At 34.0% G+C, this 27315-nt stretch overlaps 1 protein-coding gene across 1 annotated transcript; it reads right to left on the minus strand.

The window, feature by feature from the left end:
• Positions 1-62: 62 nt before the first annotated feature.
• LOC108739403 lies at positions 63-25538 on the minus strand. The gene is made up of 6 exons (XM_018473293.1): positions 25423-25538; positions 9798-9914; positions 7257-7327; positions 6671-6772; positions 3531-3791; positions 63-290 (listed from the first exon to the last, which is right to left on the minus strand). The coding sequence occupies exons 3-6, from the start codon at positions 7323-7325 to the stop codon at positions 201-203; spliced, it is 522 nt and encodes a 173-aa protein (XP_018328795.1). The 5' UTR covers positions 7326-7327; positions 9798-9914; positions 25423-25538; the 3' UTR covers positions 63-200.
• Between the last annotated feature and the right edge of the window lie 1777 nt (positions 25539-27315).

Consider the following 27315-nt stretch of genomic DNA (forward strand, 5'->3'; position numbering starts at 1 on the left):
ATACCTACAGAAATATAGTATTTTCTAACAAATAACGGAAAGAGAATAGAATAAAATATTTTCACAACTTTATTTACAATAATTATAATAAGTTAAACGTTATTTAAATTTCACATCATAAGAAGAATATAAAAGGCATAAAGTGTCAATGTTATTTAGAAGTGTTTCCACCATTCAGTTATGGCTGATCGTTGGGGGTGTTATTGGATCGTGCAGGCTGACGCGTGGTCCACCAAATAATCGCTTTCGTCCTCGAAATCGATTTCTTCGTTATAGTCGAAGTAATGGCACTGGAAAGACGAAAATACATTACTTTCTAAACTAAAATACCTATTACATTTCTTAACCGAAGTATCAGTAAACTCGACGAGTACTTCAAATAAAGTAGAGTTACCTAACTACTTTTAAGATTAAATGAAAGGGAATGAAACTACAAATAAAATAGGCAGGGCAATGCTTCACATTTACTGAGGGTAGATCTAGATTAGATTACTGTTCTGGGATGTTCTAATAGTTCAAGGAAATGCGAAGTTTATCTCAGGAAAGGAAAGAGTGGAGGTGCGTGTCCAACCAGTCTTAGGACTGACGACCTTATAAAGATTGAAGTTATAATATCTAACTATATATTGGTAATAAATATAAAAATTTTTGTAGAAAGTAACAAACTTTAGTAAGAGTATACATATATCATACGACAATTCTGATAATCAAGTAATTTAGTTATTCTACCATTTTTAGATTTATAATATAGTTTGTTGAAGAGAATCTTTGGTACCCGCTATGTGGGTAGTTTTTCAATATTCCGTGACCTTCAGGATTATCAGACACCTTTACCCTTTTGGTGAAAAATGTTCGGCACCATGGCCTTTGTAAATACGACCTTTCTTGTTATGAGATATAATAATTTTTGATACGTTTGATCTGTGATGCAGGTACATGTAATGTTTTACGCTGTTGTAAAAATTATGTATAAGACTAGGTGACTCAAACTGTCTGACGAAGACAACGATATAATTGACGAAACGTTAATCGACTACGGTTCGAACGCGTGAACTTTTTTCCAAATCGGATTCACTTCATTCAAAAGTCTAATGGAGTCAACATTTTTTAGATAACCCTTAGGTAGGTTTATTTCCAATGACTACGTATTAAACTTTTAAAAAACCTGCCGTGTTTTCTGTGGACACTGCGTCCGACTTATGATTTTCTCAACGTCGTCGCTTGGTTGGCCATTAAGTTTAACGTTTCACTCCCGGCAAAAACATCACTTCGATTTAAGAAGACATTTATCAAATATTTTCGATAACGTCTACCACAGCTGCAAACACGACGTAAAACATATAATAGTCAATCAAACTTGACTCTGTAGATCATAAGATGAAAAATCATGAGCTATGAAAACTTTTACACCTCGGATATTGCAAAAAACTGTAGTAATACTTTACTTTAGTTTTAAATGTTAAATTAAACTTAAACGACTTCCCGGTTCAATTCGTTAGTATTGCGAATTAAAATTAAGAATAAGATACGTATGACTAACTTTTTTATAAGAAAAAGAACTTCTTATTAAAAATGTGTGCGATCGGGCACACGTGTGCGTGAACGGCTTATCGATTCGCCGACTAGCCGCGGGCGCCTTTCTTCATGTGCGCCGTATTTGTAAATGTGTGTGTCGTACCTGCGTTCTGGGAAAGCAGTTAAACAGTTCAAAGAAAAAAAGAAACTATCCGGTCGTTTCGAGAAGGTTCCCGAAAGTAAACAAAAGAGTATTTAAAGGAAGAGACGATCGCCGAGGGAAGTAGAAATAAATTGATCGTAGCAGAAGTGAATCGAGAAATAAATTGACAGTGATAGCAGTGAAATAAATTGCGCAGTGGATAGTGATATAAGTATCAACAGTAGTGTAAATAAATAGAATGATTGATCACCTAAGTTTAGTAATAATTTAGTAGTGTTTTTAAGTTCCTTAATAATTAGTGTAAATAAATAGTTTTGTAGTTATCAGTCTTAGAAGTTAATTTTGTTACCTACGAACATTACACAACCACAATAAATCCATGAGAAAAATATCCTACCTATGGTCTCTACATTAATATAATACGTTGTGGGGGACTTTTCAACAAAACTACTTTCAATAAGAATAAAAGTTCTTTCTAAAAATATTTCAATGTTGACACAAAAGAAAAACGATTCATGCTTGAAAAGGCCTAACAATAGATTATTCATTTCATTTATATTTTTATCATACAACGGTGAGTTATAGACTTTTCTAATTTATAAGGTCCTTTTATGTTACTTCCTTGACCTGACCCTTTACGCACTCAGGACTGCTATAAAAAAATCCTCTTCCTTTTAGCTGCTAAATTTAGAAGCACGTTTACTCACCGTATTTATTTGAGTAATCATAAGTAGTGTATTAACGAATTAGTCTTGATTGATTAAGGGTTAACTACCCGAAACATCAACACATTATAAGTACTTACATTGAAACATTTAGAAGCGTTTCTTTTCTTTTTATTGTATTCACTTTGAGATCATATTAAAAATAAACTTGAAATTTTCAACATTTTCCAAGAAATACTAAATTGATTATCTATACTGATGAACTATTATTTATGTTGTGAAAATATTTGTAACAACAAAGAAAGTAGCTATGTTGTGAGTTTCCTTTAGGTAGTTTGTAAAATTCAAGCAACCCAGTGTGTTTACTTCTCTTGTTAAGGCGTAATAAAAACATCCCTTTGATTTAATTTGAGAAGGGTCAGATGAAAGTGGTGGCGAGGGCTGTAACTCCAACTTTTATTTGTTTTCCTTCGTGTACAGGGAACGGATTTAGTATTTTCTTCTTTATTTTTAATGAAATTTACACCAAAAACTACAGAGTGTCTTTAATAACAATTAAAAATACTGCATACATAATACATACTAGGTATGAATATCCTTAATGATCATCAACGACCACATAAAACAAATTTTTCTATTTCCCTATATAAGCATGTCTTTTCCTATGTCCTTTTTTGTATTTTTGACAATATGTGGAATATGATAGGTTTTACCCGTGGCTTGGCTCGCGTCGATATTCTTGATACATGTCAAAGATCAGTGACGAGCATATAAAACTGATTTTTCTATCTTTTGGGAACAGTATTGTTTTTTTTGAATATGTCTATGTCTGTATCCTTTTCTGGACCCTTTACAATGTGTGTTCAAACTTTCATGATGATCGGTTGAGTAGTGAAGGAGTGAAATTGTAACAAACAATCAAACAAACATTTATATCAGAATTAAAACATCCGATTATTTCAAGGAAGTACGAGAACGAAATTTTGGCCTAAACATGGACTTCTCTGAATCACGTGCCTATTCTAGGAGTTTATTTATTAATTTACTTATTAGAGTCCGTTTTTCGTATTAATTATATTTAGTTTCGAAAATACAATTAGATTGTCGACTGCCTGTTACGCCAAAACAATTGACGTTGAAATGCAGTTCAAATATACATAATTGAACAGTTTGCGAAAGGTACTCACTTGGCATTCTATACACCGACAATTGTTGGTTTGAGAACAGCTTAATCCGAGCATGTTTGCGGCTTCTTCGTACATCTCCAAACTATGCCGTCGCGACGACTTGTTAGGAATATCTTCCAGGGACGATTTCATCCGCGTCGACAGTGAATGGTTGCAATTTTCACTATCTAATCGTCGGTCGTTTCCGTTATTCGCTACAGCGACGCTTCTTGACGCTTTTGATGGCATTGTAGTTTTCGACGTCTCCGTTCCGGCGAAAAACTGCAAATAACGAATTTAAAAAGGAATTAGTTGGAATATGTATGGAATGTGATTAAGAAGTATCTGCTCTTAAAGTCCATTTTAATTCATTGATTGATATAGAATTATCGAGCACCACAGCAAGAGCCTTGTAACCATGTAAGAATATTTTCATTACAGATCCTTAATTTCTCCTCAATTTAATGTTTTTATTCAGAAGAATTTAGTAAACTGCCCAAAAGTAACTGCGACCATTTGTAATAAGTTTATTGTTAATTTTCATTATGAATATTAAGGAAACTACACCGTATCGTGTACTTACAGGCTACAGCAGAATAAACCTTGAGAAAAACTACCGGAAAATTCTTGCAACGAAACTGTCCAATTTAATTTCATGTCACAGACGTATGTTTCGAAATCAATTAGTGAAGAAAACGAAGCTGTAGTATTTGGCAAGTTATTTTATGTTAGATCTACAATGTTGCGGCATCCAAACCAGATTTTCCGTCCAAAATCAATATATATATACACGTATGTAAGGACTAAAAGCTTCATTAATTTGAAAAACAAATTTAAACTGCAGTTGTTTTGCTCGCGCGATCCTGAAATTTATAAATATCAGAAAGTTGACCATTGATATTAATTAATTCGAAATACTTTGGAGGCGGCAGGCTCGATAAGCTTTGACGCCAACGATAAGCTATTACGAAAGGATTTAATAATATAACATCATGCAGCGTCACTAGAGGTAATAGGCAGGAATTAATACAATCTGGAACCCTTATTAAGGTTAGTTTAATTAAGGATATAAGTTTCCGAGTTTACCTACCGTCGAGGTATACTATTTATATGGGAACATGGATTTATAACTTTTGCTAGAAACTGTAAGGGAGTTTAATGCTTCATTTTGCATAAACTAAACCATTTAATAATAATAAATAACCATAAGTTTGATACAAAGAAAACTTTATGAAATTCTCCTGTTTGTCGCTAATTGAAAAGAATTCTATTTATTTACTATCGTGTGCTGAGATCTTACTGACCATCAAGGACTTAATTAATGTTTTTTATTAAGGAAGTGGTTCCATATGATGTATATATATATTTAAAGGATCCGAAAGGAAAACGACTTAAAGTCCGACATAAAGCTATTGAAATTGTGAATTCACCCGTCACACAAACGTTTCTCTTCAAGTTGGAAGAATTGAAGACGCGACTGCTATTACAAAAGTAATTTTAGAATTATTGAACGGTTTGTTAGATAAAGGGGTCGCATTGTGTACCTATCTACAAACAACCGCTATACTAGTTCTAGATTGGTTGAATTTTAAAAGGAATCTTTCACAGAATCTTTTTAAAATGTGTCAAGAAATACAAATTTTCCTTCGAAAATTACTTTTTGTTTGTTGAAATTATTACAAATCGAAAATGACGGACCTTTATAGTTTACCTCAAAAATAGCTATTCAAGAAGGCAAAAATCGTTTCTTATCAGTATCCAGGTATTAGTGATAATAATAATAGCACACCTATGATTGGTCTTCTGCTTTTCAGACAGATTTCCTCTATTATCGATATGCTATTAAATTTTCTAAACTAAACACTACGAAAATTTGAAATTCAAGTGTCTCGACCATTTGGAGTTAATTTTAAATGTTGGATTAGAAAGTAATGCTGGTAAGGGAATGAGGAAAGCCTTAAATATGGATTAAAATTATTCAATATGTGTACATATTAATACAGGATCGTTGTGAACTTTCATCAAATATTAACCCTGCGACTGCAGGAAAACATACTTTTCATTAAATAATTCATTATATACTATACGTAATTCAATGGATTATTTACGACAAACATGGACGATAAGATTTCCCTGGATGATGCACCATAAGTTATATATGTCTATGTCTGTACCAATGACGTTTTGGTACCTCATCGTTCAGTTTATGACTAGCGGATCAAATTAATACAATAATATGATTTAAAACATTTATAATAAAATACAATAATTCAAGTATACTACAATTGACGCACTTATAGTTTAATAATTCAAAATATCTACTTATATTTAAACACATAGACATATAAAAATTGATCTGACATTTACGACCACATCTTTATATATTCCAATAAAGCCCTTTAAATTCAAGTCCTGAGCAGTTTTAAATTCCCTTCCACGTCCTCATTATCATTTTTCTTTTTACGCATTTCTCTCACGTAGTTTCGCTGAAAACGAAATGGAATATAAAGCTATATAGTCTTTATGAGCTTTATTCTGCAGTATCCTGCATGTCGCCACGTGGAAGAGAGGGCAGGTGTACTCTCGCATCAATTCGATTTTTATTTATGATTCTCGCAAACGAACGCCGAGTTCGTTCTTTACCTAATGAAATAAAAAAGGGAATCCATTCGAGTTAAGCAGAATAATTGGAATTCAAATCTGATCCAGATAAATACGAAAATTGAAGTCAATAACTTTTCTAATATCTTAATAATAAAAAAAAAGTGTCTTAGTTATTCATGTTCAGGTGGGAGAAGTGTTTCAACACCAGTTAGCTAGGTTGGTTGCAGTTCAATGATCCATTTTTTGTGGTGCTAGTTTCCGAAGCACCGCGCAGAACTGCCTCATGCGGCCCAGTTAAATAATGCATCTTATAAAGGTTGTTACGTAGTATTACCGCGATACAATCGACGAAAGACCTAGAGAATTCATTCGATCCCCTTATCAGCGTCAGGTGTGGTGTAAGTAACAATAAGGCTTTACAGTTTGAACTCTGTGTTTATTGTGTCATTAAATCTACTGATTATTGAATTACTTATGCCTATTTTATACTCAAACTTATAAAGATTCCTTTTTGGTGTAAATGTGTATGAATCTACCGTAGATAATAAATCAGTTACCTCTAATGTCGGATGAAATTTATTTTTCAGTTTCCTCTTCGTTTTGCATTTGGATATTTGCTTTTCAGGGTTGGAAACAAAAATGTTCGTTATGTTCGCACCCTGAAAATAAACAACAATGTCATTCAATAATGCAAATGTATATGTTGTTATGTGTGGGATTCCATTTTTTCTGAACGTAGCTAGTAAACAACGTCATAAAGAGAATAATACTACCGTACCTATAGGGAAAGACAAGTATTGTTTGGAAACAATGAAGATGCCGAGCGTGTCTGCATACGAGAACTAAAACAATGTGTAACAAATGACGAATCATTTTTCTCGTCTATTGTATGAAATGAAAATAAATAAAAATAAAACATAAATAAGAAATTATGATTTAGAGCTTACGTAAAAATTGGAGACGACAACTTATTAGAAGAAGTCTAAGCTAAGGAGAAAGCTGCAGAGACATGAAATAAAGAAAAGCTCATGGTCGAATCACTTTGCGTTAAAGTTTGTGTATCAAAGAAACGAAGATTGCTATTGTTATATGATGGTAAGAATGGTGGAAAAGAAAAATAGATTGCACCTTTCCTGGACTTACCCTTGTTTTGTCATTTGTTTCCAAGAAATATATGTCGTCATGTGTACAGCTTAGGATTTCGCTCTTCATTTCTGAAAATAAAAAGAGTGTTAACTTATATAATACCTAAATAAAATAATAAATGAGATTGTGTTTTAAAAATCGACTTTATTTGTCAGGAATCTAGTTAACGAGCTCTAACCTTTCAGAATAAGTAAATAATCATAAGTTTGCCTAAGAAGAGTATGCTACCTGCTACTGTTCTTGTAATTATCAGAAATATGAACACGATACCTTTTAAATAATTTTTGAGTTAACGACTAATATACTTAACGACCTTATAATTTGGGCAAAATTACCTTAACTGTGGTTTAAGCGATCACTTAAACCGTTACTAACTCAAGAGTGAAATAATTAATTAATTACCAGCGCTATCCTTCGGATATAATCATTTTCCATCAAATTTTTATCTTTTAAGCTTTATGTATTCTACCTAATGGATTAATATTAGATGCAGCTTTACGGTGTTTTACTACCACCCACCCCTGATGTTGCGATTGTTTAACTTATTATCTTTTATGAACTCAATTTTCTCAAAAAAGGGATCACTTTTCCGTTTAATAGTGGGTGAAACGTATCATTATTGGAGGTTTTCTTATAAAACTATAATTATCGTCATAGTTTCTTTGAATAAATGTGACTGACAATGAGTTCAGTTTAAGACGATCATATTTTCCGTCACATGCCTACCTCTTTAGTAAGTAATTGGTTTTTGGCTTTTCCTCGTCAACTCCTTGGGTTAATCTTAAAGTTTGACGGTTCCGCAAACTAAAGCAATTAAAGTTCTTGGCCGCGCAGAGAAAATTGGACTCCTAGGTTTAAATGGGTCATTTGTATGAGACCACATATACAATGTTCCACATTCATAAGCAGTTTTGCATCAATCGATTTCCAATATACGCAATGGAGACCGTCATTATCACTAAGTTACAGTTTTAATATTCTCGATATGTAAAGATATTTAATAATAAAATAATCACGTGCTGGCTTCCTTTTCTTTTAAAAGTTAAAAATAGTGTTTAATTTTGAGTCCAAGTGGGTTTCTCGAAGATTTAGGTCTTTTTATATTAAAGTAGCAACCGTGTTATTCCATGGCGACGGCGCTGATCGTTATTAAAAATAAAGGAATTACTTTGGAAATACGATCTTATTCAGCTCAACAAGACGATACGATATTATCCGCAGATAATCGGAAAGTCGTAAAAGAAGCAGTACCTACACAAAATGCAGAACAATTTGTTTATCATATAGATATCAAGCGTCGGCTTCTTTCTATTAGGAAACATATTCCATTTTTAAGAGAAAAAGAAAAATAAGAAGAACAAGAAGGAATATTATGCACATATGTTCCAGATTATAGAAGACAGAATGGTTGGATGTAAGAATAAATCCCATGAAATTAATTATTCGCCGAAATAAGGAAAATGAGCCACTTCGTAACCTTATGATCTTTTGCAATGAAACAATAAACATTTACTCAATATTAAAAAAGAAGTTAGTACTTAAAAGGTCAATAAACATAAATTAAGAAAAAAGCTACAGCAAGGGCCGAGCATCGAGCCAGGATCCGTTTGCGTAACAGCCGGATATCGATACCGCTAGACCATTTACGTTTGTCGAAAATTATGACGATCGAAGACGCCACACGCCATAGATTTTAACGATTAAAACTTTCAACGTAGGAGCATTAAAATTTCGCCGACACCGACTGATATTTAGCTGCTTCCTTAATTATTAGTGTTTATATCTATTATTATAATTGTGATATCGGTACGACAACAAAACAAAACTTTTGGTGTGTTACACTGTAGCAAATTCTTTACTTTATATGCTTAAGCTTCAAATTATAAATTCTATTCGTCTGTTCAAGTGACACCGTCGTTCGGTGTGAATTGTTATTAATCGAACGCTGTCGAGGACGAGCACTTTTTTTTTTGCTTTTTTTTTGAAGTGAAGTAGTCGAGCGTACATCAAGCTTCACGAAAATGCACAATGCACTCGTGAAACTCGGCTCGAGAGACGAGCATGGCACCATATCAACGGTTTTTTAATGCAATCCTCATTGTCGTTCTCCTCAACGTCACGGCTTTGTTCGGTCAGGTTCTGTTATAAGCACTTGACAATGGATGCACCGGGGGCGCACTTGAAACCTCGATTGTAAATTTGATTTGTGGAGAACATGAATTATAATTTATCTATATGATATATGTAGATACATGTTACCCGAATATGACGATGCATCTTAGAATTTTACATATGCACAAACTTCTACAATATTTTTGAAATAATATCTAGTAAAAAAAGAAGTGTTCACGTAATGAATAAATTTTTAAATAAGTTGTATCAAATAATATCTATTAAAAAAAGAAGTGTTCGCATCCTAAATATGTTTTTAAATAAGCTGAAATATCATTTCACTATTTGTTGCTTATGTTCTTCTTCAAAACATAGTTTTATTTTACATTTGTATTTAATAATGATACCAAATGTTTATTCACTTACCTTCTTCTGATCATTCAACTCTTCCAAAGCATCCTCCACGGAATATGCAGATTCCAGAACCAAAAACCGATCCTAGCATAATTCAACCCAGTGTAGGTACGCGTTGACGTAAAGAGTCTGAAAAACAAAAAGAAAATGGAAAATAAATCTGCTCGTGATCGAAATAATAGAACAGTTACTAAGGCCTGTGACATTACTGAAACGAGAAATCTTCTGTTATGATAACAGTTATTTTAAAATTTTTTTTCAATTTGCATTCAAATAGGTATGTACTAAATATGAAAATGCCTATTGTAAGTATATTTTGTTACATTCGTTTTATATTCTATTTTATTTATTAATTTAATTTTGCTTAAGTTGTTGCAAACGAGTTAACCGATCGTGGGCTATTTTTATCCGACCTGAAGAACCGTTTACTTTCAGATTTGTTTGCCTATGCCCTTGAAAGGTCAACAAAATGAGTCTATTTTTACGTAGGTTGTGTATATACAATTGAGATAAAGACGTGCCTTTCTCTTTTCGGTTATATAGTCTAGGTTTGTTATAATAAGTATAGTGTGGCTTGCCGGTTCATTTCATGAATACGGACGTTAAATTAATGCTGTAATTAAACAAATTAAAACGCGAAAATAACATTTGATAGTTTTGTGAGCTTTTGATCGTTGATAAGGACTTGTGTTTGTTAAAGTGTTGTAATAAACATTTGTTCGATCAGTGAATGGATTTATTATATTAGGAATGTGGAAATGGCTGACTAATATTGAAGAGAGCTTTGTACTGGTAAGCTACAGTTCCATTTAAAACTTTTAGTTGAAATGCTATGCAGTGATCCGCTATGAATTAAGGAAAAAATTCCTAATAAGTAATGGTATTATCTGTAGGATAATATAAAGCTATATGTAATTAACTTTCAATTATATCTATGGTAAATCCCCATTTTACACCATTAGGGGTAGTATTTTGAGCCCATTTTACAGTGGTAGATACAGTTGTATAACGAACGTTTGTCCAAAATTTCAAGCTTCATGATTTTACGTTTATTTAATCCTGTTTAAGCAATCTAACAGCTAAAACTTTAGCTGTTTTTAGGAAATCATATCGTAATCAATGTTTTAACATGTATTTTTAGAACAATAGAATTTAATTCCCAATAGTAAATCTCCAAAAGTAACAGGAACTCGTATTTAGATGAAGCAGATCTTCAATCAAAGTAATTAAGAAACAAATTGTTTTTTGCCGCTGTAATTGAACTTTTGTTGATTAGAAAAGTTTTAGTGAAATCGGTTAATTGATTTATTTGTTTGGAAAGCGCAACAGAATGTCTACGTCTTTAGGAAGTTACTAATAATGTTAATTTGTAGACTTGGTAAAGGTTCCCAGAATTTGCTAAATATTTTCTCGCATCGTGTTTGCTTCAAAAGTATTTCAAATTTAAATTACCAAGTTGTAATAAGGTCTCTACAACTTTTGATCTATTGACGAAGATGATTATTCACACGTTGTTGAATACCATCAGTTATCGACTCTTTTGCGAGGTGGGTTGTTTCTTTTCAATCTATCTGAACGATTATACACATGTATGTGTGTAGAAAGGTAGGCAATTAGGAATTAAAAGGGTATTAGCAGCTTTATTGGGATATTATTACATTAATGGAATTCCCACGACAGATGAAGATCCCAAAGGCGACTTTATACATATAATATCCATGTTCTGTAGCAAAAACCTTACAAGATTTATGAAATATTTCAGTAGCAGGAAATACCTACTAGATGGCGATACTCCCTTAAATTGCATTTTATATAAAGACGCTCTTTAGTAGCTTCATCACCGAGCGGCATGGTCTAGAAGTTCTCCCACTCGAGAGGACGCCGGTTCGATTCCGGGTCCGTCTGCCTAGGTCCAAGTATTTTTGTGGTTTCTTTGGACCGCTCAGGCAAATTCTGGAGCAGTAATATCATATAGATAATTTTTCATTCTCTTCTGTCTTTATCACTCGAACCACCACCCACCCATTCCCACGATTCCTGAAAGAAGGCTGAAGGGGGCCTTCCGCCCTACCTTCCGGTGTATTCTGTACGGACTGCCCGTCCTCGAGAATTCGTGGCTGGTGGGAATGAAACGCCCAAAAGTTTTTTTTTAGCTTCATTACCGAGCGGCATGGTCTAGAGGTGCTCCCACTGGGGAGGACGCCGGTTCGATTCCGGGTCCGTTTGCTTTGGTCCAAGTTTTTCTGTGGTTTCTTTGGATCAGTTAGGCAAATTCTGGGGCAGTAATATCCTACAGATAATTTTTCTTTCTCTTCTCTCTTTATCACTCGAACTACCACCCACCCATTCCCACGATTCCTGAAAGAAGGTTGAAGAAGGCCTTCCGCCCTACCTTCCGGTGTAGTGTGGAGGGACTGCCCGTCATCCAGCATTCGTGGCTGGTGGGAATGAAACGCCCAAAAGTTTTTTTTAGCTTCATCACCGAGCGGCATGGTCTAGAGGTTCTCCCACTGGGGAGGACGCCTGTTCGATTCCGGTTCCGTTCACCTTGGTCCAAGTTTTTCTGTGGTTCTTTTGGATCAATTAGGCAAATTATGGGGCAGTAATATCCCACAGATAATCTTTCATTCTCTTCTGTCTTTATTTCGTCCGTCTCATCTTTCTCACTCTAACCACCACCCACCCATTCCCACGATTCCTAAAAGAAGGCCGAAGAGGGCCTTTCGTCCTACCTTCCGGTGTAGTCTGGAGGTCTGCCCGTTAATGACTGGTGGGAATGAAACGCCCAAAAGTTTTAAGGTTTTTTTTAGCTTCATCGATTTAGTTACGAATTTATTGGCGCTGATGATATTTAGGATTTAACATCGCAATCGCGATCTGCATTTGTTAGCATCGATAAATTTCTGACCAAAAATTTAATCAAAGTTCTTCTTTAATATGGTTTACAATCCTACCATGCATGTAAACTGCATCGTCGTCAGTTAGACGAGATGATACCTTAGAAGTAAGGTCTTGTCTAAAGCATAAAATACTTCAGTAATAGCAAATACCCACTAGATGGCAATACACTGCCTGTAGGTACTTAAAAGAAATATTGTTAACCATGTATTAGATATCTATCTGTGGTCATCCGCAAAAAATATTTGGGGTAGATCTTTATATGGACTTGAATTGAAAGTACCTACAAGAAATATGAACCTGTGTATAATTATCATTTCTGTAACGGTTTGTATAATAATGACGCTATCTAATCCTTCACGTCGAGATTGTTCCTTAAGGATTAAGAAGCTCTTTGTCTCTTTCAGTCGGCATCCCTGATACGTCATTTATTGTTTCGAGCCTATGAAGAGCCTTCAAAACCGACTACTTAATTTTGCGCATGGGTCAACTCCAATTTACATTTCTCGTCCTAACGTTTAGGTATTTCGTAGTGTTCCCACAGGGACGGGAGGAAAATGTATTTATTTTGTTGGCAATTCTGTTTTTTGTCGGTTTCGAGAAAGTTTACATATCGCTTGGGAATATGCTTCAGATGCTTCGCGTAGATATACTCGCACGTCTATTGCCAATAGGGGACACGATTTAGGATAAAAGATAAAAGAAAGTTAAAAGTTTGTTTTGTTTATTTAATAAAATCTGATTGTGCTTGTAATCGTCAAGTGTAAGTAGGTTAGGTTAGGTTAGATTTCTTTTTAACATGGTGCGACAGTAGTAACAATGAATCATATCATTTCTGATTTTATACGATAAAAAAAGGGAATTGACAATTTCATATTTATTAAATACTGAATGACGGACTAGTAAATGTAGAGATAGGGCACTAATCCGTCAGAAATCCTTATTTAAACATTAAAGAATTCAGAAATAGTGAAATAACTCCCCACAGATGGCGTTAACACTTAGGTTGGTCCATATTCAGTCGAAACCGTCCATAGAGTGCTGATGAGAGGCAACAAGAACCTTTTGAATAGTTGCATATATGTACTTATTAATGAACGTTTAAATGGTAAATACCCTTGATAAAAGCTTACGAAAGATAAACAAGCCAACATTCTACTGTCTACTATATGTATTGGGATTATAAGGGAACCGTGGTAGTAAAAATATATACAAATTATTTATTCAACTTCTGTCTTTGAATAATGTGATGGAGATTGGCGTGAAGGCCTAATGGTATCGATATTCTTCCATCGTTCGCCTTTGGAAGCGGACCAAACGTTGATTACATTACTTTTGTTCGAAAAGACACATTCGTATGCATTTCAATTGATCTATCGATTTTAAATGAAATTTGTTACTACTTGGCTTATACGATTCGTAAGAAAACGAATTTAGCTAAGTAGGCCAAAGAAGGAAAATGCCAGAACGTAAAATTTAACGATCTTCTGTTACCTAAACTGTCGTAATAACAGCAACTTTTAAGGGACTTTGAAATTATTGTAAGTGACGTCTCTTTAATAACTCTTACTGCATTCTTAAAAACGGCCGTATTGGACGAAATAATATTCTTCTTTCTTTCTTTCGATTATCTTCTATTGCCTCAATGTGCTGGCCACATATTTACCTACAGTATGGTCATGAAATATTCTTAATTATTTCCAAAAATTTCCCTTAAATTCCTTTTGTCATGGAGTCTTAACCGTTGTATGATTTATGATCCGTACCTAGCGGTCTTCAGGTAAAGTTACCGTAGGTATCGATCACCTGCGGCATTCGTTTATAATAATATTGAATAATTTCGGTTACCATGAGGATACCAACAAAAATACACGTAAACATCCTTTGGTAGTTAGTTTTAGTTTTAATGTGAATGATACCAGTGGTGTTCCACTAAAAATTCAGGCGTTACGCGCTATTAATTAACCATAACAAAATGACATTGACGACAAAGAAGCGTTCTGTTTTCCGCCTGTATCTGATCTGACGGATATCGGCACGGAAGGGTGTCCCGTCCGTTATTAGTTTTGTTTGTTCCTCCACTCAATATTGAAGTGAAGTACATGAGACGGGCGGACACGTATTCGCGACCGAAACCTTCTCCATGTGAATTATTCACGTTGATCCGATGGATGTTTTATTGAAAATCACGCTGGTGGACGTGGAAATTCGGAGGGAAGGCAGAAGCACATTTGCAATATAACTTTGAAAGAAAAAACACTGATCGATAAATTTAAATTCATTTTTTTGGTAATTGCGAAGCCCATTTAAAACAGATAAAGGATTATTTGCCTTAGAAATGTATTTGAATTTACAATTTCCTTTAGATAACTCAAAGGATAAAATAAAGCCCAAAGAGAAATCAGAAATCTACGATTGTAGAAATTGCGACAAACAGTACGCACTTACGTATATACATAGGCCAGAGTCGTGGGGCAATTAACGTTAGATTTAAGGAACATCTAATTCAGCTGACTGAGATTGGCATATTCGTGTTTTGAAGGCTTCTAATTACACAAATAAATTTTTCTAAAATGAATGTAAATCTAGTTAATATAAATTTCCCTGAAATATTGTTTTGTTTGAAAAGGAATAGATTGTAATAATAAATAAGTTTTAATACAAAAAATGCAACTAAATCAGTTCAGACTTAAATCTGGAGCGGAAGATTTTATTAGATCGCCTTTCTCTCAATTTTGGTTTTGATATTGTCTCTTCAGAGCGTTTTTATAAATCCCATTTCATTCTGATTTTAAATTCTACACTTAAATGTTTTTCCGAATCTTATAGCTGCAGAGATTTTATACTGCAGACTGCTGAAGAAATAAAAACGCCAGAGACGAGGAGGCTGAAGCTATAAACGAGATGAAGGAGCATCACTGACGGTTTTTTCGGGAAAACGTACGCTTTTGGATAAGACAAATGATGCAAAATACAGTGGCGCCCAGACGTTCAAAAATATCTGAAGTGGATATCGTTAGTATAAACATATGAAAAGAAATGCCACAAGATCGACTTCGGCATCTTTCCTTGTTTCTTTCATTCGCTGTTCATTCTCTTCCTGAACAGAATTTACAGTTACGCCAAAAACAATAAACAGGCAAATAGCTTTAATTTAAGCTTTTACTGCGAAAGATGATCGTTCCTTTAATAAAAACCTAGAAATTATCTACGTTTTCTTTATTAACTAAACAATAACAAGGAGTATCTCGTTGACGAAATAAGCTTAGTATTTTAGAACGTAGCTAGACAAAATTTTCAGTTTCACTTTCTTTAAATTTCGATTCGTAACTTAGACTCTAGTTACCTTAATGTTGGTAACTATAGTATGTTTATAATCATCATAAGGTCGTCAGTCCTAAGACTGGTTGGACAGGTACGTCCACTCTTTCCTATCCTGAGCTAATGTTCGCATTTACCTAAAACTAGAACAAGCCACATCCTTAACTATTTGCGAACAGTAATCTAATCTAGGTCTACGTCTACCTCTCCTAATTCCTGTTTCTGCCTCTAATATGTTTCTGATTAGACCTTCATGCCTGAGAAGGTGGCCTACTATAATCTATCCCGCCTATTTCTTTTTGACTTCCATAGAGTCCTGTTCTCTTATTCTTTCTAATACCTCTTCATTTCTGACCTCTTCTATCCACGTTATCCTCATGATTCGCCTGTATCACCACATTTCTAACACTTCTAACCTTTTCTTTTCCGCCGCGTCCATCGTCCATGTTTCGCACCCGTACAGCGCCGTGTTCCAAACATACACCTTTAAGAACCTTTTTCAAATTTCCAAATAATCATGAAATAAATAATATTGCGGTTAATTACTTAAACATCTCTTTCAATTTTACTTAATATTTTATTTTTCACTAAGCATTTAAATTAAATGCTCCGACGTTATACGAATTCTACGCATTCGGAATAAAATTTTAAATAAACGCTCGTATAACGGGTCCTTTTGAAGAGTCAACGTTCCGAAAAAAATGCTGCAAAAAACATGTAAATTTATTAAAATGCCGACTGTGCGTATATACGTGTGTACGTATAGCGAAAGTATAATGATGGAAAGCTGGCATACAAAAGCTCGTGCACTATTTTCAAACAGATTTAAATTGATTCACGTGATTATAACTACGTTTTTCACGCTGAACTCATTCTACCGTAAATTCCTAACTAGATACTGCTATATTCTGGAAATGGTGTTAAATGTGTTGAAAAGATTGGATTGTTTTTGAAACTATTGTCATACGCCGTCATTTTCTGTAAATATATAAGTCTTTTTGACGACACAATTCATTGGTTAAATCTACTCTTGCCTCTTGGTTAAAGAAGTTAAGTTGACGAAACCATTAAATCTGGTCAAACTCGTGTTAGTTTTTATAAGCACATCGGCAAGAGTAGTCCAGACAAATCACCGAAGATCCTATTTAGAAATTATCCTTTATTATCACCAAGTGGTAATACAGGTGATTGGCACTGCAATGCAAAGCTAGAGGGTGGGTTGAAATAAATGAGTGGTGGTTTGAGAAAGATAGGCGAGACGAATGAAATAAAGACAGAAGAAAGGAAAATGTGAATTATGTTTGGAGTATTATAATCCTAGCTTGGATAAAGATTGAAGAATTCATAATATATGGTAACAGTTGTCCTGTCAAATGTTAAACTTAGATATAATCAATATATCAAGCCTTTCAATGATAAAATCACTGATCAAATTGAAGTTATTGTAGATGTAAGCTAGTTAGTGGCACTACGTCGCCATCTATTAATATTTCTTGGTAAACATAGGATAGCTTTTTACAATGGGTATCGCATACGAGTTATGACTCTTCAACTTAATTGTCCTCTATCCCTTATTTTTATTGTTTCAGTTGATGTCATATGCGTGAAACTGATGGTCACATTATAGATATGTATAATTTGGCCTATTCAAAGTCACATCAAGTGTACTTACATATATTTTCGTTAATGGGCGAAGGGAGTAACGGTTAAATTACATAAAGTATATAGCTGCCAACGTTATTACATGTAGCGGAGCCGGTATAAATTGTGTTATTATTCATTGGAAAGACCAAATTAAGCAACTTTAGCGTCTCATAGGGAACAAGTTTCGCCAAAGTAACTTAACGTTGGCTGTTTTAGATTTCACGACGTAACTTTGTTAACAGACAATTCTATTTGCGCAAAGTATAATGTCGTATAAATGCTTACCTCCTATGTGTGTGTGTGTGTGTGTGTGTGTGTTTCTAACTTAAGCATTAATTATTAGCTTGAAGTTAAAGGTTGCTGGTACTCAAATACCCACTGACAGTAATTGGGTCACCAAATAGATTGTTTAAGAGGGAGTACTTGTACTGTAGAAATTAGAAATTCTTGAAATTATTAGGTATTTAGAATCAACATTGACAAAAACAAGTTTCATTAATATCTATTGGAAATGCATCGTCGCCATAGATCGTTTACCGTAGAGCATGGGGATTTGTACGTTTGTGCCGCGCTCAGTTGGCCATGACCAAAGGCGCCATTTTGCGGTTAAAGATTGTTGAAATGGATGCCTTAAAATGTCGTAAAGGTGATTGATTCAACTTTTATTAAAGGAGTAGGTACTTTAAGTGTGAATTCGTGATTAGTTTTCGATAATTTGCTTACAAAAAACTTACTTCTCTTTAGAATCAGTCGCTTTTCTATAGTAGGTACATGGTAAATGCCACGACGGGAATTTGAAATCGTTGGACGCGATTGGCCAATTTCGAACGCCATACTGTAGATTTTATTTCGTGATTTGATTGGTTATTTCAAATTTAATATCAAAGAGCTCTGTCCCATGACCCGTTTGCAAGCAGCGAATAGTTTAATTGAGCGATTTACTAGTTACCTACAGTAAAAATTAAATTGGTAATCAAATTTTTAATCAGTATATTTCAGGAGGCTAATTTATAAAATTTCATAGGACTATTCAGTTCCAGAAATAAATTTCACGCCGTGTTCATTAAACTTTAACGGTTGTTTAAACAGTATCCTCTCTGTTAGATTTGTAGTTGGAAGCGTCTTCATAACGGGTACGTATAAACGGGTGATGTAATAACCGTCTTATAAATCTCTTTCCAAATTTTACATTTATGGTTGCATTTAAGTTTGATGAAAAGGATCCTTTACTGTCACCTCTAGAAATTACTTCCGCAGTGAGAAGTTTAACAATAGGCTCGGATGTCCTAAGTTTCCTCGTAAAAGTTAACGAGACTTGTGTCCTCGGTTTTGTGTATTATAACGACTTTCTTGAAAAATTAGATTTTACAAGCGGATTTCCAAAATAAACTTTGCCCTTATATATTTCCTGTCAAATTGCCTGTCTAAAATAGAGTCGGGCGTGTGGTAAATTAAAGAAAAAATAGTACTCCCTGTAAACATTTATTACTTAGGATGTGCTGATGCTGCTTAATAAGTTCGAAATCGCAATCTACATCCTATGATGTTGATGAATTGTTTAAAATATCAAGAAAATAGCAGTTACTATAGTAGTTATGGAAAGATTCAAATTTTCACTTTTGTGCTTTTCTAAGTAGATAGTAGAAAATACTACAAATGGTGCGGTGAACGCCATCTGTAGTACGATGCTACATTTTAGGATTACGTATGCTCCAACAAGGTCCATATAAATATATGGATATCTACTTTCTGAAACGAATCCCGGCGTAGCTAACCTCAACGTGATAGGCACGTTACCATAATCGAATAAAAGCATCGTACTACAGATGGCGTTTACCGCACCATTTGTAGTATTTTCTAAAACGCGCTGTTAAGACAGCAGGTAAAACTTGGTCTGTGTTCTGTCGGGCTGTCTGCGACGCGCTGATGAGATCCAAAAAGATCGAAATCGCGATCCGCGTCTGGCAGTTTCGATAGAATACAGACCACTTCGAATTATTTTATTAAGTAGATAGTATTTAAAATTGACCAATTATTGTAATGAGACTGTTAATGACTCTGAGTCAGACCAGAAAGTTTCAAATGCGAGAGCCGATTGATAAGCGGATTTATTTCGACAAAGAAGCAATAGCAATTTGCTCAGTATTTTTGTTGAGTATTTGTTCACCATTCAGAAATATTTATTGATGTTCTTGTAACTCAGAACTTATATCAAAGCATGGAAATTGCTAAAGTTTACTTTCCGTCGCTTCCGTTAAAAGACTGCAACATACGCTTGATCTGCTACTGTTAACTAAGAACACGCTTTAAAGTTTTAACCACCGCTGTCTTTGTATCCTGCTTTTGATGTCTTAATCTTAATTAACGGCTTTAGATAATTTATCGGTGAGATTCTTGATAAAAATAATAACGCTTATTTAGAGGATTAGACCTGATTTCTCATTTTTATTTACGCTAGTCCGAAAATAAATGGAGAACTGAGGGAAGATGAACTTTTTGTCTGGAATTCGGTCTATGTACCTCCGGTTCTCTATCACTTATAGCTAGCGATTCCACATTTCGCGAGGTGTTGAATTCTTTTGTCCGAAGGCAAGTTCTCTCACGTTATTTATTGACCGTAGTTAAGTGCTTCCAGGAGATAACTTGTAATTTATGGACTTCCAGAAGCAAAATTTCGAATTGCAAAAATTGCTCACCTGTTTTACTCTCTCTTTAACTTTCCATGTTTAAATTTCACAGTACGGTTTCTGCGAAGTTACCTCAATGTATATCTATCTATCTATCTATCTGTTTGTTTCTTTGTTATATTACTCCTAAAATTGCTAAGAATTGTGGAAGTCGGCGATTTTTAAACTTTTGTATACTTCGTTTACTCTCTCTACCGATGTGCCTCTTCCAATTTCTTGGATGCGCACTGGCAAAATCGTAGGTAGGGAGAAAAAAGCTCATTATACTCTCGACTCTTGTTCATTAAACACACTTTTTCATACAGTACCTGCCAAAAGTTTTGTTCAATCATGAACAGTAGTGCGAGTCGAAAACAAGCGTTAAAGCCTTTATTATGTCTTCAAATATAAATAAACATGCCGTTGATATTTTCAGTAGTAATCGATACCAATAACAGCACATTTGAGCAATGTAATTTTAGTTAAGAGTTTGTCCGAGAGTTGTCTCCTTCCTTTTCTGGCCTAGTGCTGTTCTTTTCTACTTTGCGCCAGTCAAGCTGAAGGTCACATTGCTAGAGAAACTAAACGAAGTATACTTATTAGTTTTTGTTTGTCTAATATTTGGGAATTTTCTGTAATCCTCATAAGCAACTTCAAGTTCAGTTTTATTATTATCTCATTCTCATCTTTAAAGAATTAAAGAATAATGAATAATTTTTGCATTTGACGTATTAGTAAAAGAATTTCGAAAAATGTAATTAGAATGTTTTTACAATTTTACTAGCTTCATGCTTGCTGTCGCTAAAGAGGTTTTATGTGATTCTTTAGTTACCCATTTATTAAAACTTTAATTATAGTTCCTGCAAGAACAGGCAAAGGCTCTTTGAAAAGAGTTATCTCTGCTTCTTAAAAATAATAACGAGTTGGATTACGAACAAGGATTAATGAGCTCACTAAATGCATATATATGAATTTTTACTGCAGTGGCATGAAATTAATTTTGTATCTAATCAGTTTTAATTTGCAAAAGAAAAGGTACTTAACATATGCTTTCTATGTTCGGGTAGGTACATATTTGTCTGATTCGGTTGGAATAATTGTAGATATCACAAAATCAGAAATTTTTTTTTATTATAAGTCGTATTCACAGGAATGTAGTATTAGATCCTACCATATAGCGTACCATCACAATGAATTTCCAAAAGTAGGTTAATCGTTCGCAACGATATATGTAACTTGAGATTATTGCGTGAAAGCCTCGCAGAAAAAATGGGGATGCCAAAGATAATAAAATGAATACCTACTCTAAAGAAACCTCCCAGGACCGTTATCAATGATGGGGGCTTCCCGTAATGTGGGGATTGATTCAGTTACCATCGCGATACGAATGCCATCAATTACCCTTCTCCTAAGAACTTACCCAAAATACTCGCACTAAGAGTTGGATTACGAAATATCCGGGTCTAGTTCAGTAAAATGCTGATGGTATCCAATAAAAATCGAAGCTTGGTGATAGTTAGCAGATAATTTTTAATTAATTTATTGTTTTAAATCAATCTTACAAACACCATCTCCTTCTTACGAGATGTATTTCTTGATTGATATGGTAAACTTAATTGAACAGCTTCTTCATAAGTAATTAAGAAACGTTTAGCAAGGAACAAAACATATAAAACATAACTGCAGTTAGAGCATGCGACTACCCACCACCTAATGGGTTCTTTTCGAGGTTCTAAAGTAAACATTAAAACCTCTGTGGTCAAGTACTTCGAAAAATTCAACTGTGGTGGGTACTTCGACACTACAGGGATATACCACAGGTTCACATCCCAACAATGCTTACCTATACATCTCCCTTCTTGATTAACGACTTCCCTCGTATAACGTTGATTTATGTCCGCCTGCAAAAACGCCGGCATTGTCGGTTAGTTCACAATGATGACACCGATTTCTTCGATAATTTGAAGTGATCAAAGAAAAACATAAAAAATAGATTTTAAATCGTAGATATGAAATAAACACTTTGAAAATAAATGTTTCCTTTAAAACTCTAAATCGTTCAACTGAAAATTGACCCCATAATATCAATGAGGCCGACCCTTTTTATTGCTTCTCCTTGATTTGGACTTTTTCGAATTTCGGCTCGATTACAAAGCAGCAGTAACTAACTTAGAGGGAATACAGCGACGAATTTTATAATTATTCAAAAGGCGCGTTCTTCGTTATATTATTCGCCAAAAAAGATATTTTACAATGAAAATATCACTGTCTCGAAATATCTTCTTAATAAGTACTCAAGTCTCGCAGATTGTCTTCATCTCGCTTGTGTTGTATCTCTCTCCGCATCATCAATACTAACGCAATGAAGTTTAACGTTTTAATCACTACAATAATTCATAGAAATGAAATCAGTAACTAATCTTAGTATGTTTTTACTGTTACTGCTTCAATAGTATTTTATTCTTTATATTTATTCAGTTAATTGGAATACTTTTGTAATTGCTTCGGTAGCAATTCATAAATGTTAGTAGGTAGATACGTAATTGTTCTAGAAAATTGTATACCTATAATACTCACTGTGAGTAAAAATAAGATCTGTAGTAAATTGAATTTTATGTTGCAATTCATTTTACATTCGCAATTCTGTAGTTAGTTACATATACTCGTTAAACTCAATAGAAAATGAAATAAGATTTAATTTGTTGGAGGCTTTATTCGAATATAAAACACAGAATTGTTCAGCTAAAAAAGACATACCCATGTGATATTTCATTTGCCCGGCACATAAATGTGGATTATTGTCCTCTCCCTTTTAGTAATAAACGCAACAAATCCCATCTACGAAAATTTACAGTTGCAAAATTGCTTTTTATCCTTTTGTTGTTATTGTAATACAAAAATACGGTACAGTGAACGTAATCAGAATTACCATCAAAGTGTGAATGAATAGAATTATGGTAGAAAATTAAGAATATTATAAATCACAAAGGGTTTGCTTTCAAGGAACTTCTTTGTACTTATTTCAGTGTTGAGGAAAACCAGGGGAACGACGAAAGGACTTTAAAGAAAGTTACCCATTCAATTGTCTTTTTTTTATATAAAACCCACGCTTACTTGTGTATCAATAAAAATTGTGTTTGTTAATATTACGCAGAAACATTGGGAAAATTCCATAAGTTAAAATTTACCGTCATTAAAATCGAGAACAGTATTGATGCTTTGAGAGGTGGAATAATTAGTCCTTTGTTGCCTTATTGAACCGGATATTTTTGCAATTTATTTTTGAGCGAAATTTGTTCATTGAATTATTGTTCGCTTGTATCTAGCGGAAAATGCCAATGAACCAATTGAAATACCTAATATATTTTGATATCGTACTGAATTTATATGGACTTTAAGTAAAACGTAATTTATGGACTTCATCAAGGACTGCAAACTGCCTAGGACGTATAACTTGATTATGTCCAATTAACAATTAATTGGAAACATCTTCAATAGTTCTGAAATTGCCTTGGTGAGGTCTCGAATCTACTAAATGTCAAAGCTCAATCGATTGAAGATTGATATTCGGGAATTTTGAAATTTGAAGGAGACATCACGAAATTTTAGTCAATAATGTTTATTTAATAAGTATATTTTATACATTTAAGTTAAATTAATGCATTTTCATTTAGATCAAAATCTATAAGCAGATGAATGTTTCAGGCCATGAATACGGAGAGATTATTTGTGTTCTTATAGAATGGTTTGTGGTTAATAAACCGTAGATAGAAATTGCAAAACGCAAAATGAAATGACAGGATGTGACATGTGTGGAATAAACACAAGTACATAAACCGCCAGAGCTATTCTAGTTAGCAGTTAATTATCCCTTTCTTGTTAACTGCTCCCTTTTTGGTGACGTTTGTTTCATTATGTATGTGCTTTGCGACTGTTAAGTAGTTGCACTTTCTTTTCATGTGGATATAAATCTTCATTTATTATTTCATCATCATTATCAGGTCGTCAGTCCTAACACTAGTGGACATGCACCTCCATTCTTTCCTATCCTGAACTTCGCATTTCTCTAAAACTATACTTAACTATTTGTGAACAGTAATCTAATCTACGTCTACCTGTACTCCTCTTTCCTTCTAATATGTCTTTAACTAGCCCTTCATGTACGAAAGGTATCCTAAAAAGCTATTCTATTATATTCTAATACCATCCCTATTGCTCCTTCCACACTGATTTATCTTAATTTAAGCAATTGTCCGACAATTTATTATTTTATATATTGGGCGTATGAAATTGAGATAACAATTTCAACCTCGATTAAATAATGATGATTTATGAAACTTCAGCGCCTTTGTAAGAAAGGAAAAAGGCTGGGAACGTAAATTTTAATTTTATTATTCTATTCATCCACCAGTATTCGATTATACGTATGAAGCGGAAAATTGGAACCGCGATTCCGCATTTATATATAAATTCAATATCCGTTTTCAATTTTAATTTAACGTGATCATCCTTGAGGGCTACTTGACGTCATATCGCATCACCTTTTCACAACGTATACATGTACATCTTCGACCAACTGAAAGCAATCGGGAATCCTTTTCAATTTCAGTGTGGGATATTGTTTTATAATATCTAAAGTGCATTATTTATACTTCTATTAGATACTTTATAATAAATACGTGTCCAGAATTATATGTTAACAGATTTACTTCGGTTTCAGAATTAATAAACTAAAGAATGATATTAGGAATATTTGATAGTAATTTGGTAACAAATTATATTATTTCACATATATTTTATAGTAATAAAAGAATTTGTCATTTTCTATTTCTAATAGTTAAAAGAATTCGAAAAATCAAAAATGTTTTCCGCAAAGTTTTCACGGAGAGTTTTAATAACCCAAACGCGTCTTATTTATTAACTATTTTGTACTAACAAACTATTTAAATAAGTTAACGTAATGTAAATAAGCATCTATTTAATATTTAATTATAACTATATAATATATAATATGCCTATTAATTATTGTTATTGTGTATATTTACTTCTTTGATTATTTAAACATACGTATAAAAAGAACTTCAAGTTTATTAACTCAAAAAGCTCACCCTTGCTGGTTGTCTTCTTAAAAGCTTGTCGATGTTAAGTTTCCACCCTCTGTGAGTTCACGTCTGTCTCCCGATCGTGTGAATACTCGGCAGGAACGGAGAGCCTCTTTCATGGGATCTGTTCGCGTAGCACTGAAATGTTGCATCGCAGCTTCCAGCTTTTGGGATTCAGCTGGACGCTACGCCCGTCGGCGACGCCGGAGCTTTCGGCCTGGATCGGAATTGGTCGTCGCGGCGCCTATGCGTCGGCCACCCTTAACACGTTTTGCGCTTCGCTGTATTTATATTATTACCGCACAGGGAGCGAATGGAGTGACTTGTGGCTTGAGAAGCTGCGTCGTGTTGATACCCGAGAGTGCTTAAATAATGCTTGTCCCAACTGCACTATTTTAGTTTCTGATGCTTATTTGCGGAAGCAGATAATTGGGGATGTAATTCAACACCTTGACATCAATTAGTTGCCCTTACACTGAAAACTTCGTCCTTTTGCTAACGGTTTGTTTATATTTTTACTAGGTTTTACCCGCGGCTTCGCTTGCGTTGATGTGAAAATACGTGTCAAAGATCATCGACGACCATACAGAACTAATTGTCCTATATCTCGGGAACAGTACTTCTTTTCTGGATAAAAGGTACCCTATGCCCTTTTTTGTACCCCTGACAATGTGTGTACAAAATTTCATGATAGGTTTTACCCGCGGCTTCGCTTGCGTTGATGTGAAAATACTTGTCAAAGACCATCGACGACCACGTAGAACTAAATGTTGTATCCCTCGGGAACAGTTTGTTTTCTGGATAAAAGGTACTCTATATCTTTTTCTGTACTTCTGACAATGTCTGTAGAATATTTCATGATATTAGGTTTTCACTGGAAACTTCTCAATTTCCGAATGTACCACTGCCCGAGCTTTCATGATCAGACAATGAAAGCGAAAGATGAAAAGGCTAACGTAAAGAAGCCTGTGTTTCTTAAAGTAAATTAATTACTTTAATAATAATAAGTAATCTTCATCTCCTTTGTTCTTTGTAAGAGGAGTGGATGAAACTTTCTACTTCTATATTAGCAAATTTCAGTGGAACGTGCTATTTTCGTGGTAATTATGGATTAATTTAAAGCTTCGTAGTAGTTCTTATGTCCCGCCGGAGTGATTATTAATTTCAATTAAAGTGAAAGAACAACAGCATGTAATAGGCATTTGTTTAGATTAATTTTAATTGTTAGTTTTAATCATCTCTTCCATTAATCGTTTCTTTGTAAATTTTGATTTTTGGAAAAATGAGACAATCCGTTTATTTCATTTTCCAACTCGTACAGCTCCGTCAAAACTACGGATTTTCGTAAACTAAATTTTCTGAGAGCGTAATACCGTTCTGTTATGTGTTCTGTAATTTAACATGAGCTTTTAATCAAATTTCCGCTTTTTTTAAACAACGTTCACGATTTAAGCCACAGCTGGTTGATTTCTAGTGAGAATACAAAGTGGTTTGCTCCTAAAGGATTATCCAAAAGCTTCGTCTATCGGCCGCTACTTATTGAATTGAATCATGTAGACTAGACGTTGATAAACTAAAATTTATGTTTCCTTCTAAAGTAAAGTAAGTTGCTGTTAGTATTTTATTTGAAAAAGCAGAATCAACTTATAAAGTAAATTCTATTATTTGATTCCTATGTAGTAAATGAGTTTAAATTTGTTACGAATAAAGTATCATGTACGAGGGTGGATTGATAAGTTTCCGGCCTGACCAAGAAAAACAAGGTTTTTAAAAATTTTTTTTTTTTATTTCTCAACATAATCTCCTCCAAGGCTGATACATTTCTCATAGCGGTGTTCCAGTCTATTAATGCCATCTCTATAGACTGATTCGTCAAGCTCCTCAAAATAACCATTTACA

The sequence above is a fragment of the Agrilus planipennis genome, unplaced genomic scaffold, assembly GCF_000699045.2.
Source record: "Agrilus planipennis isolate EAB-ADULT unplaced genomic scaffold, Apla_2.0 scaffold123, whole genome shotgun sequence".
NCBI lineage: Eukaryota > Metazoa > Arthropoda > Insecta > Coleoptera > Buprestidae > Agrilus > Agrilus planipennis.